The 23425-nt window shown below is 38.8% G+C and overlaps 2 protein-coding genes across 2 annotated transcripts in view; one reads left to right on the top strand and one right to left on the bottom strand.

Annotated features, from left to right (window-relative positions):
* Positions 1-414: 414 nt before the first annotated feature.
* Positions 415-23425, bottom strand: part of tep1 (telomerase-associated protein 1) — a 36643-nt gene continuing 13632 nt past the window's right edge. Inside the window, exons 21-55 of the mRNA XM_059344061.1 lie at positions 23284-23397; positions 23015-23132; positions 17261-17449; positions 16979-17166; positions 16746-16887; positions 16291-16470; positions 16084-16176; positions 15273-15408; positions 14935-15094; positions 14422-14555; positions 14230-14318; positions 13334-13445; positions 12743-12953; positions 12395-12515; positions 11865-11989; positions 11667-11766; positions 11263-11418; positions 10760-10972; positions 9770-9826; positions 9517-9652; positions 8622-8876; positions 8353-8504; positions 7515-7622; positions 7294-7398; positions 6872-7001; positions 6664-6749; positions 6259-6385; positions 6027-6157; positions 5820-5941; positions 4615-4761; positions 3887-3986; positions 3597-3726; positions 3386-3468; positions 2171-2275; positions 415-1017 (exon numbers count right to left, since the gene is read on the bottom strand). Coding sequence (XP_059200044.1) covers positions 898-1017; positions 2171-2275; positions 3386-3468; positions 3597-3726; positions 3887-3986; positions 4615-4761; positions 5820-5941; positions 6027-6157; positions 6259-6385; positions 6664-6749; positions 6872-7001; positions 7294-7398; positions 7515-7622; positions 8353-8504; positions 8622-8876; positions 9517-9652; positions 9770-9826; positions 10760-10972; positions 11263-11418; positions 11667-11766; positions 11865-11989; positions 12395-12515; positions 12743-12953; positions 13334-13445; positions 14230-14318; positions 14422-14555; positions 14935-15094; positions 15273-15408; positions 16084-16176; positions 16291-16470; positions 16746-16887; positions 16979-17166; positions 17261-17449; positions 23015-23132; positions 23284-23397 — 4675 coding nt within the window. The 3' untranslated portion in view covers positions 415-897. The remainder of the gene's footprint in view (positions 1018-2170; positions 2276-3385; positions 3469-3596; positions 3727-3886; positions 3987-4614; positions 4762-5819; positions 5942-6026; positions 6158-6258; positions 6386-6663; positions 6750-6871; positions 7002-7293; positions 7399-7514; positions 7623-8352; positions 8505-8621; positions 8877-9516; positions 9653-9769; positions 9827-10759; positions 10973-11262; positions 11419-11666; positions 11767-11864; positions 11990-12394; positions 12516-12742; positions 12954-13333; positions 13446-14229; positions 14319-14421; positions 14556-14934; positions 15095-15272; positions 15409-16083; positions 16177-16290; positions 16471-16745; positions 16888-16978; positions 17167-17260; positions 17450-23014; positions 23133-23283; positions 23398-23425) is intronic.
* ftr66 (finTRIM family, member 66) lies at positions 19107-21949 on the top strand. The gene has a single exon (XM_059344062.1). It carries the CDS (start codon positions 19174-19176, stop codon positions 20845-20847), a length of 1674 nt encoding a protein of 557 aa, XP_059200045.1. The 5' UTR covers positions 19107-19173; the 3' UTR covers positions 20848-21949.

Raw genomic sequence — 23425 nt, 5'->3', positions numbered from 1 at the left:
AATTCTATAACATTATCATGTGGACATTAATTTACCCATTGAGGTTCACATCTCTATTAATTCTATAGTGAAATAACTGATATTCAGGAGCAGGTTTAGTTTTATTTACCGAACATGTCTTATCGCTCTAAATGTAGCTCATTGTCAGTATAACAGAAGCAATTCAGTGCAGATAACAGGGTTGTAAAAGCTGATAAGCCGTGTTTACATGTCTGCCAGGTAGCGGGGCCTCTCACCGAGTTACCATAAAACATGTCAAATACTAATTTAAGATAACAGGTTTTTGATAATCCACCATTCATTCTTTTGTCCCAGGGACACAAAAGACATGCTTCTAAATACTTATAATTTAATCTATTATTTGTTAAATTCAAAGAAAGTATTACATACAATTTATACATGGGTAAATCCATGTTTTCTCATTAAGTCCTTTAAGACAAATAAAATGAAACCAAACAAAAAAGTGCAGACTTAAACATTTGCTTTATTGTCAAAGGAAAGATCAATTGTTATTTACTCCATTATTCCACTTTAACTGTTTCATACCCACATTTCCATCTTCATGTTTTTACCATTTACAAAGAAAAATAAACTATTAATTAATTCAGCTCGCACAAAACTATATCTGCTAATATTTTTTAAGGCTTACTAATATTTTATACTTGCTTGTTACATTTGCAAGTTGTTTTGCGATACAAATTAAAGGCACATGGAAACAGATCTCTGCAACTATTACAGATGCTCATCCCTGTATGTGGTGTTAATACTTTACCTTCATTTATTTTATATGTATATATATATATTTATTTATTTCATATTCACCCTGACTCAAGCAGAGAGGAAGCAAAACATTCATGGCAATCTTGGGTTACTGTAGTGTTTAAGCATTTTTGAAGATTATTGTTTCCAGGAGAGGAAGTAGACCTTCCCCTGTCCGTCACCACAAACGAACATGGTGGGGTTTTCAGGGTTCACCTCCACATGTAGAACAGGACCGCCACACACAAACATTCCCACCTGGAGAAAAAGAGAGAGATCAGAAGGTGGATAGTTATTTGTAGACTGTTTAAAATCAGTTTTGGGTACTTTTCCAGAGGTTTTACGTCTGTTTGAGGACAGATTCTTCCACCACCAAAGCGAGTAGCTAATAAATCTTAACTCTGTACAGCAGATTGACTACAGAAGGGAAAAAAAATCATTATGCAATTTGAGAAAAAAAGTCTAAATGCTGAGAATAAAGTTGAAATACAATGTTGAGAAAAAAGTTAAAATGTTGAAAATTAAAGGCAACTTTTCAGTTCGGTAAAGTAGACTGCAAGTTACAACCAGATTTTCCTCAAAACATCTATTATATGTCTAAAAAAATCACATAAATTACATAAAAGCAGATTTGAAAATGATGAAAATGTGTTCCTGTGGCAGTAAGTCATTAGAGGAACATTGTTTAGGAAAGACGGCGTCTATTCGAAAACAGTTATTAAGACTAAAGGTAGTCTTGAGTAAAATCAGGTTGTAGCTTGCACTCTACTTTACCAAACTCAGAAAGTCAACTTTATTCTCGACATATTGACTTTTTTCTGGAGGTGCATAATGAATTATTTCCCCCTCCTCTCATTATTTGTTTCTCCTACCTGGCCCTAAACCACTTCCATATTTGTTGGTACTAGTTTACGTAAGTACACACATATTTTGTTTTACAGGAAGAAAAGTACTGAATGTTGATATAAAAATACAAAGAAGTTGAATGTTTTTTTGTAATTTCTTTGGCATATATTGTTAAAAAAGACACAATATTAACAGGAATTTGATCTAAAAAGGATAAAAAGGCATTTTTTTATTTAATCTTGACTTCAAATTAGTCAGAATACTGCAGAAGTCATATTTGGGAGTTAAATATGAACCGACAGCCAACATTTTATCAGGGAGAAAAGTGAGCCGGGCTCTGTCCAAAGGTAAAAAATAAACGTACACACTTTTTGTACAGATTAAACAAACAAATATAACATGTTAATTAGACAGCTGCTGGTATGTTGTTCAGCTAAGCTAAGTCTTCTGGCTGTAGCTTCTTATTTTAAAATACAAATACGAGCGTGTCATCGATCGGCCATTCTCATATCCGCCAGAGAACAAATATTTCTGAAGGCGTTGTGTTGTTTTGAGACTGATGTACCTGTTTCTTGGTGCTTCTGTCCCACAGCTTCATCGTCCTGTCGTAGGAGGCCGAGATGATGGTGCGGTCAGTGAGTTTCAGCACACTGATCCGGTCACTGTGAGCCTGCAAATTCAACATCAACATCATCATTAAAACTATAAAGTGAAGTTCTGGCTTAAATAAACAGTTATTTCTAATGTTTGCTTTTATATTTCCTTGATAAAATACACAGCTGCTGGTTATTGGCAGGCAGATGCTTTTTTTTATCTTCTTGTAGTTACCTAAGGTTTGAATTAAGGGCATGTTCAACGCTTAAATTATTGCTGAAGCAATTTGTGTTAAAGAGAAAATGAATCAACAACAATTCTGGTAAATAATATATTGACCAAGCTTTTCTCTGTGTTGCACTGCTTGTTTTTGTATCATTGGCCGGACAACACATCTGTGGAAATGAATGTGCGCGCATCATTTACTCACCCCGTGTTACCTTAAATTCTTGAAGAAAACTAATCCAAAACTAACAAAAAAACTTTTGATGAAACCCTAACCTTAACCCTATATATGAAAAAACTGAATTTTACAAACTACAAACAACATGTTACAAACAACATATTTTGTTTGTAATTTTTACTATTTTGCCTGTATTTTAAAAAAAACCCTCAAACAACTGGTGCAGTATAATTCAAGTCTCCAGCTGCATGTTTGTGAGATAGTTAATGTTGAAGTGTTTAGGAAAAATTTGTGTGTTTAGGAAATTCTGAGCAAACGACTGTATAAATGTGACTTGGATTAAACTGCACGAGTTGTGTGAGAGTTTGTAAATTGATGTTTTAATAAAGTTTTGCCTTTGTTAAACGTGGCCCCCATTTAGTTTTATACATCAAGAATTTTCTAAATTTTTTGATTCTTTGTTCACCGTGGAGGCAAGAGAGAAAAACTAAGAATTCAAAATACCAGAGTGAGTAATTTACAAAGAATTTTCAGGTCATTTTGGGGGTGAAATATTCCTTTAACAAAATCAATCATGATCAGTGATTAACCCATGTTGAAACCACTGTTGAAAGTAGCTGCAGTATTAGCTGCCTCTTTAAAAACTATATGTAATGTGAACCCTGCTGTGACTACAGTTTTCTCATTCCAGTAAATGCTGCTGCCTTTTATTTTGTTAAATGTTACATAATAAAAATATCAACTAATCTCTTGTGTTCAGTTCCAGAGTTTCTCCACTCTTACAGGTTTCTTGCTGCTCCACGAGGAAACCTCCGGAGGCTGGTTGAACCACATGTTGCCTTTGATGTCTCCACACACGACAAGATCTGAAAGAAAGTGCAACATGTTGGAAAATCACACAAGAAACAACAAATAATAGGCTGGTATGTACATGACTAGAAGCAAGAGCAGTAACAGCCTCAGTGGAAAGAGTAATATTAGCAGTTGTTCGTACCTTTGTCCACAGTTGCAGCTGTTATCAGGCTCCCCTTCTTCTCCTCCAACTCCCCCTCTTCTTCTTCTTCAGTATCCAGGTCAATTGAGCTGAAAGCTGAATTTAAAGAATATTTGGGCCCCATGGCAAACTGAAGAAAGAGGACAGACACAGCAATCAGCATTCATTTTTAAATAAAGTCTGTGGTAAACCAGAAAGGGGTTTGACTTCATTAGTCATTGACATGTAAGGATTTTTTTTTAATGTGCTTGGAATATTAGAATTATTGAGAGATAATATGAGAAACTCACGATGAAGCCAACTCTGATTCGGTTTTTTTCTTCGCCCACCAGCCACATGCTTTTCTCATCGTTGCGGATCAACCCCATAATTCGGACTGAGTTGGCCCACCTGCATGAAAAGACAAAGACATGAAGCTTAAAGGTTGGTTCAATCATTTCAGTGTGTAAGAAACAAAAGCCAACAGCACCGAAAACTGAGCTATCTGGAACTGAGCTGAACTGTGTCAGTAGAAGCTAAAATTAAAACCAAATAAAAAGCAAATTGCTCCATATATAGGCTGTGAATAATCAGAAAAAGCATTCTTTTTTTTTTTAAATATGTTTTCTTGAAAGCATTTTTTCTTTGATTTCCAACTCTGTATAATGTACTTTTTTACCAGCTGTACCTGCAAGTAATATGAAATATTTTTAGACATACTGAGACCTTGTATACATCTCAGAATAAGTACTCTGATCCAGGATACAAGGCTCCAATTAGGTTCTGTTAATCTAAGGTGCATTAAATGACCAATATTTACCACTTTCTGCTAACTGGAGTGATCCTGACGGGCTGCCGTAATCAGAATAGTTTGTCAAACTTGACAAAAATAAGCAGCAATACTTCAAAGGCTAACATCATCATCCAGCAGTATTTTAAATTTTGTAATCATCTCCACAATAAATGGGTTTGCTTTAATTAGAAATTAGAATTTCCCCGGTCTCACTTCAACAAAACACTGTACAGTATGTAGAGTTACCTGTTGACTGTGTAGTGCCAACTGTTGTCGTCACCATGTCTTGTGACATCAGATATATTTCCTGAGTGTGACACACCGAACAGGATGGAGGAGTAGATGAGGCGGACCACTTGCTCCTCCACTCGGTACGTGGTGACCTTCACTAGGCTGAAGCAACAGAAACACACAAGCTTGTTAATGTGCAGAATCAAACTGCTCACACATGCTACACAAAACTGTGTGAAAGCAAATGAAAGCGGGTTCTGTGCATGATCATTTTTATAGAAATTAGAATCAATAAATAGATTTGATACATGATTTAAGTTTCATAATATCATATCAAACCCCAACCCTGGCTAAATTGAGGATGAATGCTGCCAAATTAATTAATTATTTAATTAAATGAATGATTAGATAAATAAATAAACATGCAATATACAATATACACATCAACAATAAATGTACCAAAAATAATGCAAAAGATAAATTTAAAATAAATGAGAAAATGTGACATAAACTGATATTTGATGAGTTATCACATAAATTCACCTATTTATTTACTCTCCAATTTAGTTTTTTAAAATACATTTATTAATTGTTTAATTTATTCATGAAACTAATTTCTGTGCTCTTATGTAAAATTAATGTATTAATTATTTTGTATAATAATAATAATAATAATAATAGTAATAATAAAATTATCTATAAAAATAAATAGATACAAAGATAAATAGGAAAGCAAATTAATAAATAGGTTAATAAATACAACGGTCAATGCATGGTCAATGCAGTTATCATTTGATTATTTACCAGATCTGTTTCATGGCTTGTTTACAAACACATTATCTTAATTATGTATAATATTTATACATAAATAATACATAAATAATAATAATAATAATAATAATAGATAAATACAACAGTCAATGCATGGAGAAAAAGAGGCAAACATTGGAACAGAAATTTTGATTATCACATTTCTTCAATTAATTTACTGACAATTATTATTTATTATTATTTAATGTTTTGGTATATTTAATGGTATTCATTTTTTATAATATTTTTGGCTTCTATTGCCTTACATACTTTTAGTGAATGCAGGACTTTTACTTGTAGTGGAGTATTTTCACAGTGTTGATAAGAATTTGTTCAAAACTTCGGACTAAAAAATACAGTTTGGGTCCTGTATGTTAGCTGAGCAGTGTGACTGTTTTGCTGTTGTTTACCTTGCAGTGCTGTGTTGTTGATTCCACACCAGCTTCCAAACATCAACAGCGGGCTTCATGTAGCTGACAGCAAACTGGCCTTCAGGCATGGTGCAGATGGCTGTGACGGCGCCGTCTGAAGCCTGACGCACACAAACAGACACACTTTGTGACTCAAGAACATAGATGTGTCCAGCATACATCCTGTTTTCTCGTGAATGTCTTCACCTGCTTGTGTCCGACCACAGTGTTGTGCTGCCATAACTCCAGCAGACCAGATTCATAACCAGCAAGGAGCAGATCTCCTCTCTGGGAGAAGCACAGAGCTGTGACCGGTCCCCCCAGACTGGGAGGACTCTCTGGAAAGACACAACAAGTATTAGTTGCAAAAAGGGGAATGAGTTTAATGAATGCATGCACACTTTCCTTTATCAATCATATTAATTGAAGGCTGAATTACCTTTTGTCCACGTCCAGCATCGCAGTGAGCAGTCTTCAGAAACAGTGACGAATTCTTTGAGGAGTTCTTTGCTAACAACTCCACATATCGCACCGCTGTGACCCTGGAAGGTGCCAAAGTGCTCCACCTATATATAAAGACACGGAATGTTGGAAAGAGGAGAAATAAACATAAAAATAAGAGACAATGTCCACTCTTATTATGGTTAATAACCCTAAGGAAGTATTTTTGACACTGCAGCTAGAACAGTATTAAAGATGAGACCAAATGACAGAAAATGTGAGAATTAAACTAAAAAGCACATTATCGTACAAAATTTTAATTAATTATTGTAACAGAAATAGTTGATTAAATTGGAAAAAAATCTTTTAAAACCACATCTGTGTTATATTTTGGCTGACAGACCTGTAGTGGTTTCCAGAGCTGCACTGTGCCGTCATCAGACGCAGAAAAAACAGCCATTTCTTCTGGGTTGATCTCCTTTTTCTCATCTAAAAAAAAAAAGCAGGCATTAAAAATTCATATTGAAATAAGACAAGTTATGTTGTACAGTATGACATAAAGAGGAGAGGAGAAAAAAAAAAAAGGGTGCACTCATTTTCCAGACATTTACCAGTATTTTTCAGGAGACAGCAGTGGTGGATACGTTGCTTGTGTGCAGCGATGTGGCTGATTTCCATGTTTGTTTCCCAGTTCCAAACATGCAGCGCTCCCTCTGCACAGCCGGCCATCACATACCGTCCCTGCACACAGAAACACCAATTCAACACAGAAACACAGTGAATGCTGCTGGGAGTTTCAAAGACAGACCTGCAAGCTCATTTAACACAATTGAAATGTACATAATGGTTTATCAGGGGAGAAAGAAACAATACATCCTATTTTCTCTGATTGCATTTTTCTTTAATGGTTGCAATTTCTTCAAGTTGTGTTCAGTTGTGACAGTAGTCTGTTCCCGTCTGAGCTGAAATATGTCTGATTCCATCCACCAGGCAATTATCAGTGCCTCTTAAGGTAAATGTATAATTTTCTCACCAGACAGCAGACAGATGTGAGAGGATTCTTCCAGGAGATTTCTCCGACACGTTTGCCCGCCTCTAGATCCCACAAACAAAGCCTCCCGTCGTTTGAAGAGCTGATCTGCACAAGATTAAGGAAACACAATGATGCTGTAAATAACACAGTATACTGTAGTACTATGAATCTCTCAGATAATCACCATTCATATGCTTTTAATTAATGAAGTGAAGATTTACCACACAGTCTGGAGTCCAAACACAGCCGGTGATCCAGTCCTTGTGAGAGTGAGGGAGCGACTTGGAGAGAGCAGGAGGAGATGATTTCATATCCCACACCATCAGGGCCTGAGACAAAGACAGAGGTCAGCACTGACCCTACTTATACTGACACATTTCTCTAACTTGAAGCGATAAAATTCATAAGCACCACAAACAACATCTTTCGAATTAACCATCAAGTCAAATATACGTAGATGGAAAAAGGTTTAAACCAAAAAATGAAAATCCGAGAACAAGAAACTGTAGTTTGGATAAAATATTTTCAAACACACCTTCAAACTGTCCTTCAAAAGTATACAGCATGATTTGAAGCAGAGGATACTCCCTTACACCAACTCTCTGAAGACGCTAATAATTTCACTGTGACTTGTGGAAAATAGTGCTTATTTTTGTGAATCTGACTGTTTTTGCAATTGGCCAAATGTATGCAAATTACCTAATTTAAACACTTGCAAATAGCACAGGAGCATCAAGATGTCATTTGCTTGGCAGCACAGTTAGGGGTGAATTTCACCTTTTGTTTATTTTTGTGTTATTTCATGCAATCCTTGTTTTTGCCTGGGAGTGACCTCAAAGGAAGAGCTACTATGGAAGAAATTGTTTCTAAAGGCTGACAAATTTTATATCTACTCACAGTATATTGTGTCATATTGTCAAACCAAATGAACATAAAAATACTTCTTTAAAAACTGTTAAAATCCAGGTAGCAACACATTTCTATATTAATACAGTCAGTATTTGTATCAAAAAACAAATTCTGATATTGTCACAACTGTACATCACAAACACACTGTACCTGATCTTTGCCACCGGACAGCAGCTGTTCACCATCAGGGCTGAACGCCAGGCAGGTGACCCCCCCTTTGTGGCCCCTCAGGATCGCATGAGGCTCGATACAGGGATCGAGGGCCAGATCGCTCAGCAGCCACAGGAAAATAGTGCAGTCATCTAATCCAAAGAAGAATACAGAAGAGAAAATAATGTTTTCCTTTTCTTAAAAGAAGGATTAAATTATTCTGTGGTGGAAACAATTAAAACATTTAAAGGCAGCAGGTCATGTTTTACCTGAAGCTGTCGCCAGGTATGTGGAGTTTTGTGCGAAGGCCAGGACAACAGCTTGCTGCGCTCCAAATGTTCCCCACATTTCCAGGCCTCCCAGCAGCCCCTCCACTCCTTCTTTTCTCTTCCAGACTCTCACACGTTTGTCACTTCCTCCAGTCAGCAGCAGATCAGGTTCGGTCTTCTCTGCGTCCAAAACGACCCACAGCAGGCTCAGCACGGACACATACAGCCCCGCAGAGTCCCCCCAGATCTTCTCACCTGCGTTTCAATTTAAAACAGTTATCATTATTTACCAGATCTGTTTCATGACTTTTTTACAAACACATTATCTTAATTTTGTATAATACATAAATAAGGGAGGTGACTTGAATTAAAGCTCAAGTTCAAGATTAAAGCACATACTTGCATCACAATATATACACTAGGTTATTTATGAATTGTATTTGTATTATTATGTCTTTGTTATTCAATATAATATTATAAATCAATATTTCATGGTTTAGCTTCTGCCACATCAGTTTTCTATATCAAATATGGTGCGTTTTTATTAGGTGCATCACTTTTTGTTAATAGTGTTCCCTTGATTTAGTATATATTTCATATGTTTTCTGCTGCATCTATCTATCTATCCATCTATCCATCTATCCATCCATCCATCCATCCATCCTTTTTGGTAAAACCCTATTCTGGCAAACTATAATTTCCTCAAGTAAATAAGTAAACTTTCTTATTAAAGCACTCTTCCAGAATGTAATCTTCTAGAATGTAAATGGTAAAATTACAAAGTTGTATGATTGGAATTAAGGATTTAAATCCATTCTTCTCATTTTCTTTTGTTAGTTACCATTTACCAAAGTAAATACATTTTTTTAAAATCAATCCTTGCACGTAAACACACCTGAGTCAAGACTGAAGAGTTTGATGCCGTCACCGTGATATCCCACAGCAGCATAGTCTCCGTTAACAGCCACACACAGAGCAGCAGGCTCAGACGACGCAGACTTCAGTTTCTTCAGAGGAGGCTCCTGCTCGCACTGAAACACCAAATGAGGTGATCAATTTTTGAGAAAAAAACATCATGCCATAACTGTTCTATGTACAGACTTTGGCATGAAATTAAGACTTGTACACAATATGGATAAGGAGCTTACTTCATCACGTTTTAATGTAGCGACTGAACGGCCGAGTCCTCCTGACCAGAGATGAAGCTGTTTTACAGAAGGACAGGAAGACACAGAGAAAAGAGGCTATTTATTACAGAATAAAAGACAATGTGCTCCTCACGTTGCACTTTACTTTACTTGAGTCTTTTCTTTCCATGCTACTTTCTACTTCAACTCCATGGCATTTCATGGAAAAAAACTTAGCTTTTTACTTCACTACATTTATCTGACAGCTTTAGTTACTAGTTACTATTCAGCACAGAACACAAAGAGTTTTTTGATAATTGTTTAAGTCAGTTTTCATACAAAAACGTTTCATGGTTCCATCATCTCAGTGTGAATATTTGTTGCTGTTCCTTTTAATAAAACAACATTTTTTATGTGTTTTTTTGTAAATGTGTTACATTGGGATCTGGGCAATTGTGCCAGCCTTTTAAAGTAAAGAAAGTAATCAACACATGAATCCGTAATTAATTAGTCACTTGTTGCAGTGCAATACAAAATGGTAAAAATGAGCTCCACTGCAAATAAATACAACAGTAGAATCTGTCTTTTAATGCACTATTATTTAGTAGTAAAGGCTCTGAATATTTCGTCCACAGGGAGTTGGATGCACAGCCTCAAAAGGGACTGCAATATGTTTGTTTAACCAAAGAAAATTCAGAAAAGAGCAGCATTCTAGCGTATTAATCTTGTGAAGTCAGTCTACGGAAAAAAAGACTGACATGTTTTGATATGAATTTCGTGCCAGTCTTATTTTCTGTACGTTTTGTGCAAACAAACGTAGAAGAACACATATACAAGTCTTACAAATGTGTGAAATGTTTTAGTTATGGCTGTCATTTGTTAGATTGTTTTTGGTTAAAAAGTAATGGAGTCAGTAAAGTAGAAGAGTATTGATATTATAACAATCCTAACACTCTGGCCTGCACAGTTCATTTCTCTGATCCAGGTTCAGTGAACGCAGTGATGCCTCACCATGTGATCAGAGCCGGCGCTCAGCAGCATGCTCCCCTCGTCCAGGAAGGTGAGGGCGTCCGTGGCTCCGCAGTGAGCCTGGAAACATCCCACACAGGTGGAGGTGGGCACCGACCACACTCGGACCTCTCCAGACACAGAGCCAGAGCAGAGCATGGAGGAGGAGGGAGAGAAGGAGAGACTGCGCACTGAGCGCTTGTGACCAGACAGGGACTGAGGGAACAGACAGAAGAGAAATAATAAATAAAAAAAACCCAACAAAACAATGGCTTAAAACATTTAATGCAGACAGAAATACCTAGATATTTTAAGCAAAGATATTTAATAAACAAATAGTTACTCCAGTTCGTTGAATATGCACGTAGCCCTCTTAAGTAAATCTACATATATTTGTTTAAAGCGAACATATTTATCCTCAACAGTCTCCCTTAAAGGTTCATTTTGAAAAGTTAGTGTGCATTAAACTGACTTCATCTCTTGATAGTATCATCGTGATAACTTACCGCTAGAGGTTTATTCTGCAGCCAGTTCCACATAATCACATCACCGTTCCAGCAACCAGCAGCCAGCAGGTGACCCTCGGGGTCAAAGGTCACACAGTTCAAAGGGCTGGAGCTGGTCAGGGCTGCTATCTCATTACCTTTAGCAGAGGACCACACCTGAAAAGTAGAAAAATAATCAAATCCACATAATTAAGGAAGAATTTCATTGACTGTTTGAGTGACGTATACAATTTATAAAATAGCTGACAGTGTAATTCACAGGAATAAATTATATTGTAAATTTCTGCTGCCATAAATGTCTTGCTTCCTCGGACACACGTAAAATAAACCAAAAAAACACCTACATCAACAAACAAGGAAGTGATTTAGCACACAAAAATAATTGTGATTTGTTTAAGACTAACTTTCAGCATGAAGTCCAGAGACACCGTTGCGAGGTGTTTCCTGTCTGCAGTGATATCACTTCCTGTTATCACATTAGTGTGGCCCTCAATAAGAGCAGTCCTGTGAGGAGAAGAAAGATGAGTCAGTTCTCTGAAGAAAAACCTGGAATTCTGGAAGTGTGAGGATTTCATAAATTATTCTTTAATATCCACTGTCACCTGCAGCCATTCTGGACGTCCCAGACCTCTATTCGCCCGTCAAACGAGGTCGTAGCAAGACGTCCGTCCTTGAGAAAGACACAGCTGGAGATGCCGTCACAGCTGCTCACCAGCGACTTCAATTCCTGCTCACAGCCAGGAAAGAATTCATATTACACATTTTTGTTGCTCTTTTTCTCAGCATGTGTAATAACTGGAGAGTAACTCTTCTCAGGCAAACAATATGATACATTTGCAATCAATTTCTGCAGGAATCAGAGTTTTTAAACATCATCAAGATAAACCTTTTATACTGATTATTCTTCCATCATGGGTAATAAACAAGAGTAGTATAAAAAAGGGCGTACATTTAAAACAAATATAAGTAGGAGAATATAAAAGTATAGAACAATATCACCAATAAAAAAATAAAAAATTGAGTCATTTTACAGTGTTGTATGTACTTTTACTAGTAAGGGATCTAAATACTTTTTCCACCACTGCAGAAAAGCAAATTTCCACAGTATTATTATAGTAGTATTGGTTCATACCTGTCCAGTGTGAATGTTGATGAAATGCAGCGTTCCCTGTCCGGTGCCAACCACCATCAGATCTCCATCCGGGCTCACAACCAAACAGCTCGGTTCAGAGGAGAAGGTCGACACCAGCTCACTGCGATGAAACACATGATACCATCCACACATTACTATAACTATCAATATTAAATCGAGCTCTCAACATACATGGTTAAACAGACCCCCTTAAAGAATGATGCAAGCAGAAGATGCAGTGTATTAGCTGAATGAAAATGAAGATAACCTGCTGAAAATTAATTCTCAATGACAAATCGTGGATTTTGTGATCACTTCTTCTAACCACCTTGCAGACAACCTTGTTACCTCGTCTCCTGAAGAACTCGATAGTCATTGTTGAGCCACTCAACTACTCGGGGACTTCCTTTTCCCATCAGGTCTTGTGCCCAGGCGTGAGCAGAGGTGTTAGGAGGCTCGTTGAGGGCTTGCTGAATGAAAAGAGATGGCCAGGAGGAGAGCAGGCTGCCGTGACGCCGAAGGAAACTCTGGCAGTCTTCTACACGACCCTGGACGTCAGCTGAGAGCACAAAGAGAAGCTTGTTATATAATTTGAAATTTTTTTCAGCACTTTCTTGAGGGTGCAGATGAAAGCTTTTTATCTCCAGGAAATGCCAAATTTTACAGGATACAAATATTAAGACCTTTTTAAAATTAATTATATTCAAGAATTTTTTATTTAAAATCAAGAATGGGACAATAGCAACAAAAGTAACAATGACACATACAACATCTAATAGAAATACATAACAGTAAACCATGCAGAAATAAAACAAACAAATGTGAAAGTTAATTAAGGTGCACACAAGAAAATATGAAATATTAAAGTGAGGACCATTTAAAAAAACGGCAGAGCGATCAAAACCACATCCATCATACAGTATCATCATGCATACTCACCGTGTAAGGTGAGATCCAGGAGGTGGCGCAGGAGTCCGTGGCGCACGTTAGCATACATGAAGTAGTAGCTGGACAGCAGTGATATCAGCGCCTCCAGCTGGCCACTTTCAATCTGACCAAAGCCAAATAAAAGGCAGTTAAAATCTGAAATTAATATCTTGAGTAACCGTGGTTTTCTGGAGGGTTTTGACAGGGATGTATTAAAGTTCTCTGCACACGTGAAATGTCCTAACAGAGCATTTCTGACCTTTATTGACACTTATGTAGGTCCATAAAGTAGGTGATACCTGATAAAGGTCTACAAACCTTTGATAAAAACTGACTGATGAGAGTAAGTGCTTGTTTACTGTACTTATTTAGTTTGCATTTTTGCTCATGCTGTATTGTAGGTGGTTTTTTATTTTTTATTTATTTAACCTTTATTTAACCAGGGAATATCCCATTGAGATTAAGAACCTCTTTTTCAAGGGAGCCCTGGCCAAGAGGCAGCAAACACAGAATACAGTTACATATTTACATAACATACAGACCTTAAACACATCATGAGAAACAAGTGCATGTTATGGAATTGGCCTCAATAACTCTTAGTTTGGATTTAAAAGTGCTCAAAGAAACAAATTCAGTTAATTTCCATTCTTTCTGGCGCATATTCCAGCATAAGGTGCAGAGTAAACAAATGCCCTTTTACCCAACTCCGTACGAGCAGAAGGGACAGAAAGCAACAATTGATCTTGTGAACGAAGAGAATAAGATCCTGCATTTCTCACAGTAATTAAGCTGCAAATGTACGAAGGCAGCAGTCCCAATATTGCCTTATAAATGAAAGTATACCAGTGACTAGCCCTTCGAGTGGCCAGAGCAGGCCATCCTACCCGAGAGTATGGAAGTTGACTCACCAGGTGGGAAGGCAGGTGAAGGACAGAGTTGGGCTCACAGTGAAGGAAAGTGTCCGTGCCCTGGGGGTCGGTGAGTGCCCACAGATGAGCTGTACAAGGACACAGCGCAGTGATATGAGGCCAGTTTAAATATACCGTGACTAATACTGTAGATACGGTACTGTAATACTAAGATGTGTGCGTGTACTTTACCTGCCATTACCAGGTGAGCTCTGGTTCTGTCACTTTCTGTCGGGAGGAGAAAGTCCTCGAAGGCCTTCTTCACCTCCGGGTTGGTGAGAGCCAGCTGGTCGTCAGTGTCGCGGCAATGAGACGAACCAATCAGACTGCAAATAGGGTTTGAATAGGTTTGATATCTCCTCCTCCTTTAGGGATTTTATTTCAAATTTGTCTTCCAAAATGTGTATTCCCTCTCACATGGAGGAAATGGAAAAGCACATAATCAGTTTAAATCAGCTAAGATATTAGGTAAGGGTGTTTAATTTGAGTGAAAAAGGTTAAAAGTGTTGAAAAAAGGAAAACTGCAATCTTAAAACAAAACAAAAAACTAAAATAACTAGAAATTATAACACAGGAACATAAAGAATACCTTGAGATTTGATCAGCTTGTTAAAAATAATTTTTACGAGCAACCAAAGAGGACAAATGATGGGATTTTTTTCAAGCATGTCTACTTTTTGGATTTGTAGCACTTTTAAGTTTTACCTTTGTAAACTCTGCACTATGCGGGTGAAAGTAGCCATGGGAATGCGTCCTTTGGGCTTCCTGGACAGTTGCAGAACTTCCTGCAAAGTGACTTGTTTGTCCGATGAGGACAGACCGTTGCATGTGTTCAGTACAGAGTACAAGTCTCTCTCCCTCAGGCCTGTCAATCAAGAGGAGGAAATATTGCAGCAACCAAAAACAGTCAAGAAAATCACAGCTTTAGTGCCACAAAATATCTCTTGAATATTCCAGCACTCGTGTATGACACTGCCCTCCAATTAACCCGATCTAGCACCCTGTAAGGTTTAAAAGTGATGTAAAAACTCGGCTCGTCTCACCAGTGGAGCTGATGGTGAGAGCTGCCAGCGCCCAGCGGAGTCCCAGCATTTCTCTGTACTGTGAGCAGAGTCTGTCCAGACTGTACTGCACCAACTGGCTCAGAGACTGAGGCAAACCCAGGAGGTTCTCCTTCAGCTGAGACACAAAGTATGCTGTGTTAGAGCAAGTTTTATTAGTCAAAAAATCTGTCAAGATTAGCACATTTGCTTGCAGGAAGAGCCAACAGACATAATTATTAAAAGCAGATTCAGAGTAAATAAGAAAATCAATATGTACAATATACTACAACAACATTACATACATTCACAAATGAATTGATTGCATGAGCAGGTTTTTAGTGAAATTAGCTAAATGTATTGTAAATATACAAATTAATTAAATAAAAAAAACTCTACTGCAAATTATTGTACAATAATACTACACTTACTGTGCAGGCCGAGTGCAACATTACTTTGACAAGATAATACGATCACAAATTTACTTATTGGATTTGCACCACTTTTAAGTCATTTGGGATTCATACCTCTGTAACTACTAAGTGTGTGTGTGGGTTGGTTAGCCCATCACTAAGACTAAAATATTTCAACCTATTCTAAAGACCATTAAATACCATTAAATTACCATTAAATATGCTGCAGATGTTCCCTAAAAGGTCTGTATAGGACTGATTCCTCTTTTGTGAGGGACTTCTAAGCTTCTTCTGTGGTGAAACATATTTAAAGAAGGTTTCATGTGAGCATCCACCCAATACATACGCCAGCACTGGAATATGGTTGTTGAAATGTCTAACAAAAAAAAGGGATAATAAACCTTATCAAAGGAGGCGAAGTTCCTCAGGTCTTCACAGGCCATGTGCAGGTAGAGAGGACTGACTGCTCCCTTCTTCATGATCAGCATCTGGAGCTGGATGAGCAGAAACAGCAACGTTTAGAGTGTCAATGACAGAATCTGGAGACCACCACAGTTCACATAAAAAAGTGAACACTGTGTGTACAGTCAAAAACACATAAGAAGAACCTGGTTGTTGAATGCAGAGTCACTGAGTTTCTTCCCGAAGCTGTCCAGGCCTCTCTGAACTATCTCCCTCCGGTCCAGCATGGTGAGCTGTCCCAGGGAAAACAGGACAGTGCTGCTCTTCTTGGCCAGAGTATGTAGCAGTGGTGCTTTGGTTGGGATGCTCACCACCAGACAAACACCCTGACAAGGAAAAGAAGAATTTGAGTTTTACTACAGCAGGAAAACACCAAAAAAATTCAACCATACAAAACAACAGCATGAACAATAAGTTAGTGTCCAGCATCCAATCCATGTTTTGAAATTATTTATTTTCTCGGAATAATGCCCCCATCCTCAGGCTTTGCAATTTCTTTTCTTTCTTTTTTTTTTTTACCCATTATGGCCCAAGCACACTGCCTCGCCTGAACAGGTGGGGTGCATGTGTTTTCCCTCAGTTTTCTACTAATGTAACTGACCTGTGGAAGCTGCTGTGGTATCCATTCAGAGCTTAGCTGACCTGTGCCATCTTGCACAAGATCCACCCCATCAACCAGCAGCACCAGAGGTTTATCCTTCTTCACGTCACTCAAACTGGAGTGAAATTCTGACAGCAAATCCCTGTGAAATGAAAAATAATAAGTGCAAAGACAGTATGATGCAGATGTAAACAACTTTAAGGACAATATAATATTAATATAAATCTAGCTACCTGTAAGTATGAGGAAGAGGTGATTCCTCCTCAGCATCTTTCATCTTCCTCAACCACTGAACGAGGCATCGGAGCAGGTTTTCCACAGAGCTTGCTGATTGGCTAGCAGCTGTGGAGTAAGAGATGACATCACAGATAAGGTTTCTCCTGGACTTTACTCCAGTCTTGAGGGATTCTCCTAAAGCTGCCTGTGTGGAGAGAGATAAATATGGTTAGAAATGTTTCCTTATTAGACTCCTGATAGGAAAACAAAGCAGAATAAAATTCCTTTAAGAAGTTTACCATGAAGACAGTTTTGCCCTCTCCAGGTCCTCCCTCCACCACCATCATGCCTCCTTTGGTCTGAGCCTGCTCCACGATCTCCACAGCCCCACACAGCAGCTTCGCCCTGCCGAAGAACTGCCTCTGCAGCGCCCCCTGGTGCACCTCCTGCTCCGTCACATCAGACACAGCCTCTGCCTCCTCGTCCTCCTGCAGCATAATGACTTATTACTTACAATCAGGGACGGACTGGGACTAAAAAACAGCCCTGGACTTTTTCAAAAAGTTAGGCCCACAACCCATACCCATTTTGTGTTTAAATAACCACTTGGCAGCATCTCAAGATACTTTACCATAAGCCTACTAGACAAGATATTCACAGCGAATAACATTTCACAATCAGTGATTATTAGTGTTGTTTATTTATGTAGCCCCAGTCTTAAAATAATCATAATACAAATGTTGTGGTGTAGAGCATCCTGGCAGTTCCCTGCACTCTCCCTGTCATCTTTTGAGCTGCAACCATCTTCAAGTTGAATTAACAAATTATTTAAAAAATATGTTGTTAACTATATGTTGAAGGTTGTTTTTGACATCTTCCCCTTTTTCTAACAGATCAGAAGTGACACCAATGAAATGGAAATAAATGGAATAATTGGAATAATGAAGTTATTTAATAATTTTCCATGTTGCGTTATTGGTTTGTTGTTCATGGTGTTTCACGCATTAACATTGACAGCCCCAAACACGTCAGGTTGGACTTCACTAAATTGCACAAATCATCATCATCTTCATCATCATTATGGTGAAAGCTCGACGTTCAAAGCAACTGAACCCTAATAAATGTAGTTTAGCCTGTTAAACTTGCGTCCTGCTCCTGCAACGTAACAGCAGCTCTCGCTCATCTGTGCTCGTCTGTTCTCCTCCTGGCCGTCCTCCACAGTCCACAGTGGTTCAATACTAAAAAGCTCAGGAAGCTTTCTACATTTTAATGCGTTCGCCTCTAAAGATTTGACTCTTTGATTTATCAGCCTTATGCTTCCTACGTGACATTTTCTCTCCTTTTGTTTTTGTTAAAGTTTTATGTCTTTTCCCCATGTACTAAACGATCGTAATGGCCCCCCTGTTGTTTTGATGTTAATATCACTCATCAGATTTTTTTCTGATGAACCACAAAGGCCACAGACAGTAGAATGTAGGACGGCTGTTCTGGACTTTGATAGAATTTTTCTATCACTTGTTGCTTTTACAGCCAAGATTTTGTGTGAGCACTTAGATCATAAAAAGGATTTATTACAGACTTGAAATGCCTGACACAACTAAACCTGTAAATCTGAGCGAAGTCAACAACGGAGAAAACTCAAATCTATTGCGTCATGTTGATTTGTGTTTTCAATAAAAAAAAAATATGTAAAGGACTTCATCAAATGAGTTTAAACAGAGTGAGGATTTCATTACTTCTGCAGCTGTGAGTTATTTTCTGGTTTTTATCTACTGTATCTGAATTATTGTAATCATTAAAAACTTTAATAAATGTGGAGCCATCTCCAAAACCCTCTGACTCTCAGAAGAGTTTGCCTCCTAAAAGTTGCAGTGAGCAGTGTGTTGAAAAGAGAAATGAGCTCTGCTGTAAACGAGAGTTGAACACACAGTGTCTCTGTCAAAGCGCTCCTCTTCCTGGAGTGACTCAGAGCCTGATAACCCCTCCCTCTTCTCCCTGCTCTCAAACACAGCCAGCTCCACTCTGTCCACGTGTTTCCTGGTTCCCTCCCCTTCAGATCTCCTAGTTTGAAGATGGGTGTAACCAACTGGGTGGTGACGTGCAGCAGCCACTCACTGCACACACACACACACATGTTGTTCAGATCAGAGCTCAGACCAGTTTCACTTATGAGGAAGTGAAACTCAGACAGTCGTTGTGACTGAGAGGTGAAATGGCGCAGAAAGGAGCTCAGCTGGATCGAGAAGTCTTCTCTTGTCCGATCTGTCTGGATCTACTGAAGGATCCGGTGACTACTTCGTGTGGACACAGCTACTGTATGAAGTGTATTAAAAGCTTCTGGGATGAAGAGGATGAGAAGGAAACCCATAGCTGCCCTCAGTGCAGACAGACGTTCACACCGAGGCCTGTCCTGCTGAAAAACACCATATTAGCATTTTTAGTGGATGAGCTGAAGAAGACTGGACTCCCAGCTGCTCCTGCTGATCTCTGCTATGCTGGAGCTGAAGATGTGGCCTGTGATTTCTGCACTGGGAGAAAACTGAAAGCCCTCAAGTCCTGTCTCAACTGTCCGGCCTCTTACTGTGAGAAACACCTTCAGCCTCACTATGAATTACCTATTTTTAAAAAACACAAGCTGGTGGAGCCCTCCAAGAAGCTCCAGGAGAACGTCTGCTCTCAGCATGATGAGGTGATGAAGATGTTCTGTCGTACAGATCAGAAGTCTATCTGTTATCTCTGCTCTGTGGATGAACATAAAGGCCACGACACGGTCTCAGCTGCAGCAGAACGGACGGAGAAGCAGAAAGAGCTGGAGGTGAGTCGACAAAACATCCAGCAGAGAATCCAGGACAGAGAGAAAGATGTGAAGCTGCTTCAACAGGAGGTGCAGAACATCAATCGCTCCGCTGATAAAACAGTGGAGGACGGCGAGAAGATCTTCAGCGAGCTGATCCGTCTCTTGGAGAAAAGAAGCTCCGAGGTGAAGCAGCAGGTCAGATCCCAGCAGGACACCCAAGTGAGTCGAGTCAAAGAGCTTGAGGAGAAGCTGCAGCAGGAGATCGCTGAGCTGAAGAGGAAAGACGCTGAGCTGAAGAAACTCTCACACACAGAGGATCACAACCAGTTTCTGCACAGCTACCCCTCACTGTCAGCACTCAGTGAGTCCACATCCAGCATGGAGATCCGTCCTCTGCACTACTTTGAGGACGTGACAGCGGCTGTGTCAAAAGTCAGAGACAAACTACAGGACGTCCTGAGAGAGGAATGGACAAAGCTCTCACTGACAGTGACTGAAGTGGATGTTTTACTGTCAGATTCACCAGCAGAGCCCAGAACCAGAGCTGGATTCTTAAAATATTCATGTGAGGTCACACTGGATCCAAACACAGCATTCACAAAGCTGTTATTATCTGAGGGGAACAGAAAAGCAACATTAATGAGTAATCATCAGTCCTATCCAAGTCACCCAGACAGATTCACTGCATATAGGCAGGTCCTGAGTAGAGAGAGTCTGACTGGACGTTGTTACTGGGAGGTGGAGTGGAGAGGGGATGGAGTTTGGGTAGCAGCTTCATACAAGAATATCAGCAGAGGGGGGTCGACTGACACTGCATTTGGATACAATGACAAATCTTGGTCATTACAATGTTACAACAACAATTATACATTTTGGTACAACAACATCAACACTCCCGTCTCAGGTCCTTGGTCCTCCAGAGTCGGAGTGTACCTGGATCACAGAGCAGGTATTCTGTCCTTCTACAGCGTCTCTGAAACCATGACTCTCCTCCACAGAGTCCAGACCACATTCACTCAGCCTCTCTATGTTGGACTTTGGCTTTGTTACAGTTATGGAGCCACTGCTGAGTTCTGTAAACTCAAATAACCAACAAGTCATTTAAGGGACAGCAGGTTAAAATGTGTTTTAACTCTTAAAGCTCCCATGGTGTTCACCTTTGTGGTGTTTTATTTGAAATTTTGATATCTATAGGAAGATACATTTGTAGTTTTATGTGCTAAAAACCATCTGAGTTCAGTTGTACATCTGCTCTCTCAGCCTCCGTCTGCAGCTCCAGCAGCTCAGATCATTTTTCTTCTGATTGGCTGACAGTTTTGAGTGACACACGGCCAGGCTAACCACAGTTAATGGGTTGCAGCCAGACAGAGTCAGACAGACGGCTGAATTCTGACTAAATTTCTGATATTTTAATGTAAAATTTGTGCAAATATATATCGACTTCATGGCATTCAATGATTGATCATTTAAATTTTTCCACATAATTTTTTATTGCAACTAAACTGTGTTTTCTACAATATGGGACCTTTAAACTGATTTCTCTCCATGTTTGTTGCTGAGAGCTCATCGTTTGTGGCATTTCTTCTCTGCAGAGATCAGCTGTCAATCAAACATTATGGGCGGTGCTTTGACATCTGCTCATTAGTTGTTCTGTAAATGTTTGACTTCTTTCCTGTGTTCGTTGAGCCATGGAGGCTTTCACTGCTCACTGCTTGCATGCGGTTTTTCTTTTCCTACATGGCTCTTAAGAGAGAAAGCTCCAGATATTCAAAGAAAACATGTAAAAAAAAATTCATAATTACATCTACATTTATGTGTTTGTTTGACCAAATATACAAATGAGGCTCTATGATGTATTATAAAACTATAATTATCATGTTCATAATCAATAAGGAAATCATTCATTGTTTTCTTGTATATCTCTGATATTCTGGTCAAACTAATTGATTGTGTGGATGAAGTGAATCTGTTCATGAAATCACTGAACAACAATCATTTAACAGACTTTACTGATTGGATGTGTCAACAAACTGATTTCATAATTAATAAACAAACACAAACAAAGTATTTCTTCTCGTCTTAATTCCAGGGTTTCATACAAAGCTGATGGAGAAATGATGACACTAATATGAGAGTAAAACTGAGGCCGTTCTCCTCCTGAAACAACACAAAGTTCACTGTTCATGTTGAGAGCAGAAGAACATTTGTCAGTCTGTCTCTGACCAGGGACGGACTGGGACTAAAAAAAAGATCCATCCATGATTGCATTTAAATAACAACTTGGCAGCGTGTCAATATACTACACCACAAGCCTACTTGACTAAGTATTCACAGCACTCTTCTTTGTGTTTTTGTTAAAGTTTTACATATTTTCCCACGTAATAAATGATCATATTACAGATTTTTTTCCTGATGATCCGACAGGGTCTGGTGGCGGCTGTTCTGGACTTTGACAGGATTTCCTATTGGTCAGTCCACCCCTGCTTACAATCTACTGTATGTTCGCTGTGTTGACATCTATTTAGTTTGATGCCAAAAAATTAATTGAATGCTCAGTATAATTTAAAAATAACATTTGAGACAAGACATAAAATACCTTTAGGCGTCTTATTTTAGTGTTATATTTACTCAAGTACAGTATTTAAGTTAAACTTTGAGGCAATTTTTGGCGGTTAATTGAAGATTTCTGTCCTACATGTTGCCGGACTCGGCTCTGCAGTAACGTTAAATTGTGCACGGCCTGTCAGATACTACAGGCTCCATTAGCCCGTTAACAAGCAAACATATTATGTTAATCATATGGTCATATTGCTTGATTTCTGCATCTTCTAACACTACTTTATTATGAGTGAACATCTCTCTGTTGACTGCAGAGCATGTGCAATAGAGCAAGGGGAGACAATCAATCACAGATAGCATCGTTCTCACAGACAGAGAAAATAAATAGCAAAAGACTTTAACAAGTGATACTATAACTCTGCAGGTATAATCTGTGTGGAAATCACTTTAATGCAAGTTGGATTTAGTTACTTGATGCTGTCGACACAGATTGCTGATGTAGGCTGCTTTTTAATTTACCAGAATGTGTCATTATGACAAATACCGGTTCAGCCAGTTGGCATGAAATCAAACCGATTTAAGCTTGTACACCGGACCAGACTGGCTAAACCGGACGTTCTAACTCACACCCTTGCAAAAACTGATGAAATATGAAAAAAAGAGTTTAGAAACTTATTGAATGTTCAGAGTAACTCACTTCCACAAACTGCTTCACTACAGCCGTCCACAGGTCTTCCAGCGCAGCTTTTCCAAAGTCCTCCAGTCTTTTCAGATACGGTTTCCCGTCCACAACACCGCCCCACTCACATGAGTAGCTATGACAGAAAAAACAACAAGTAGGCTCAGCTACGAAACATAAAATTATATTTTAGTGGTTATATTACTTTAAAATACAAGTCTTTGATGAGTCTTCACTATAATCTTTTAAATATTGTTGTCTTCAGAGCAGAAGGACAGGCGACTCACTTTTCAGTGACCTTGACTTCACTGGCCCGGATCATTCTCTTCAACGAGGCCATTTTAGACTCCGCCTCCTTGGATTCAGGGACAAAGTCAGATTTCCAGGCCACTGGAACTGACCTGAGAAACAATGGAGGAAAATTCAGTT

The sequence above is a fragment of the Centropristis striata genome, chromosome 11 (assembly GCF_030273125.1).
Source record: "Centropristis striata isolate RG_2023a ecotype Rhode Island chromosome 11, C.striata_1.0, whole genome shotgun sequence".
Lineage (NCBI taxonomy): Eukaryota > Metazoa > Chordata > Actinopteri > Perciformes > Serranidae > Centropristis > Centropristis striata.
The sequence above is the reverse complement of the archived record's forward strand: the minus strand, read 5'-3'. Positions and strand labels throughout refer to the sequence as shown.

What these genes read in the sequence shown, in the direction of transcription:
- ftr66 (XM_059344062.1), top strand. Translation starts at nt 19,174, where the DNA reads ATGGCGCAGAAAGGAGCTCAGCTGGATCGAGAAGTCTTCTCTTGTCCG.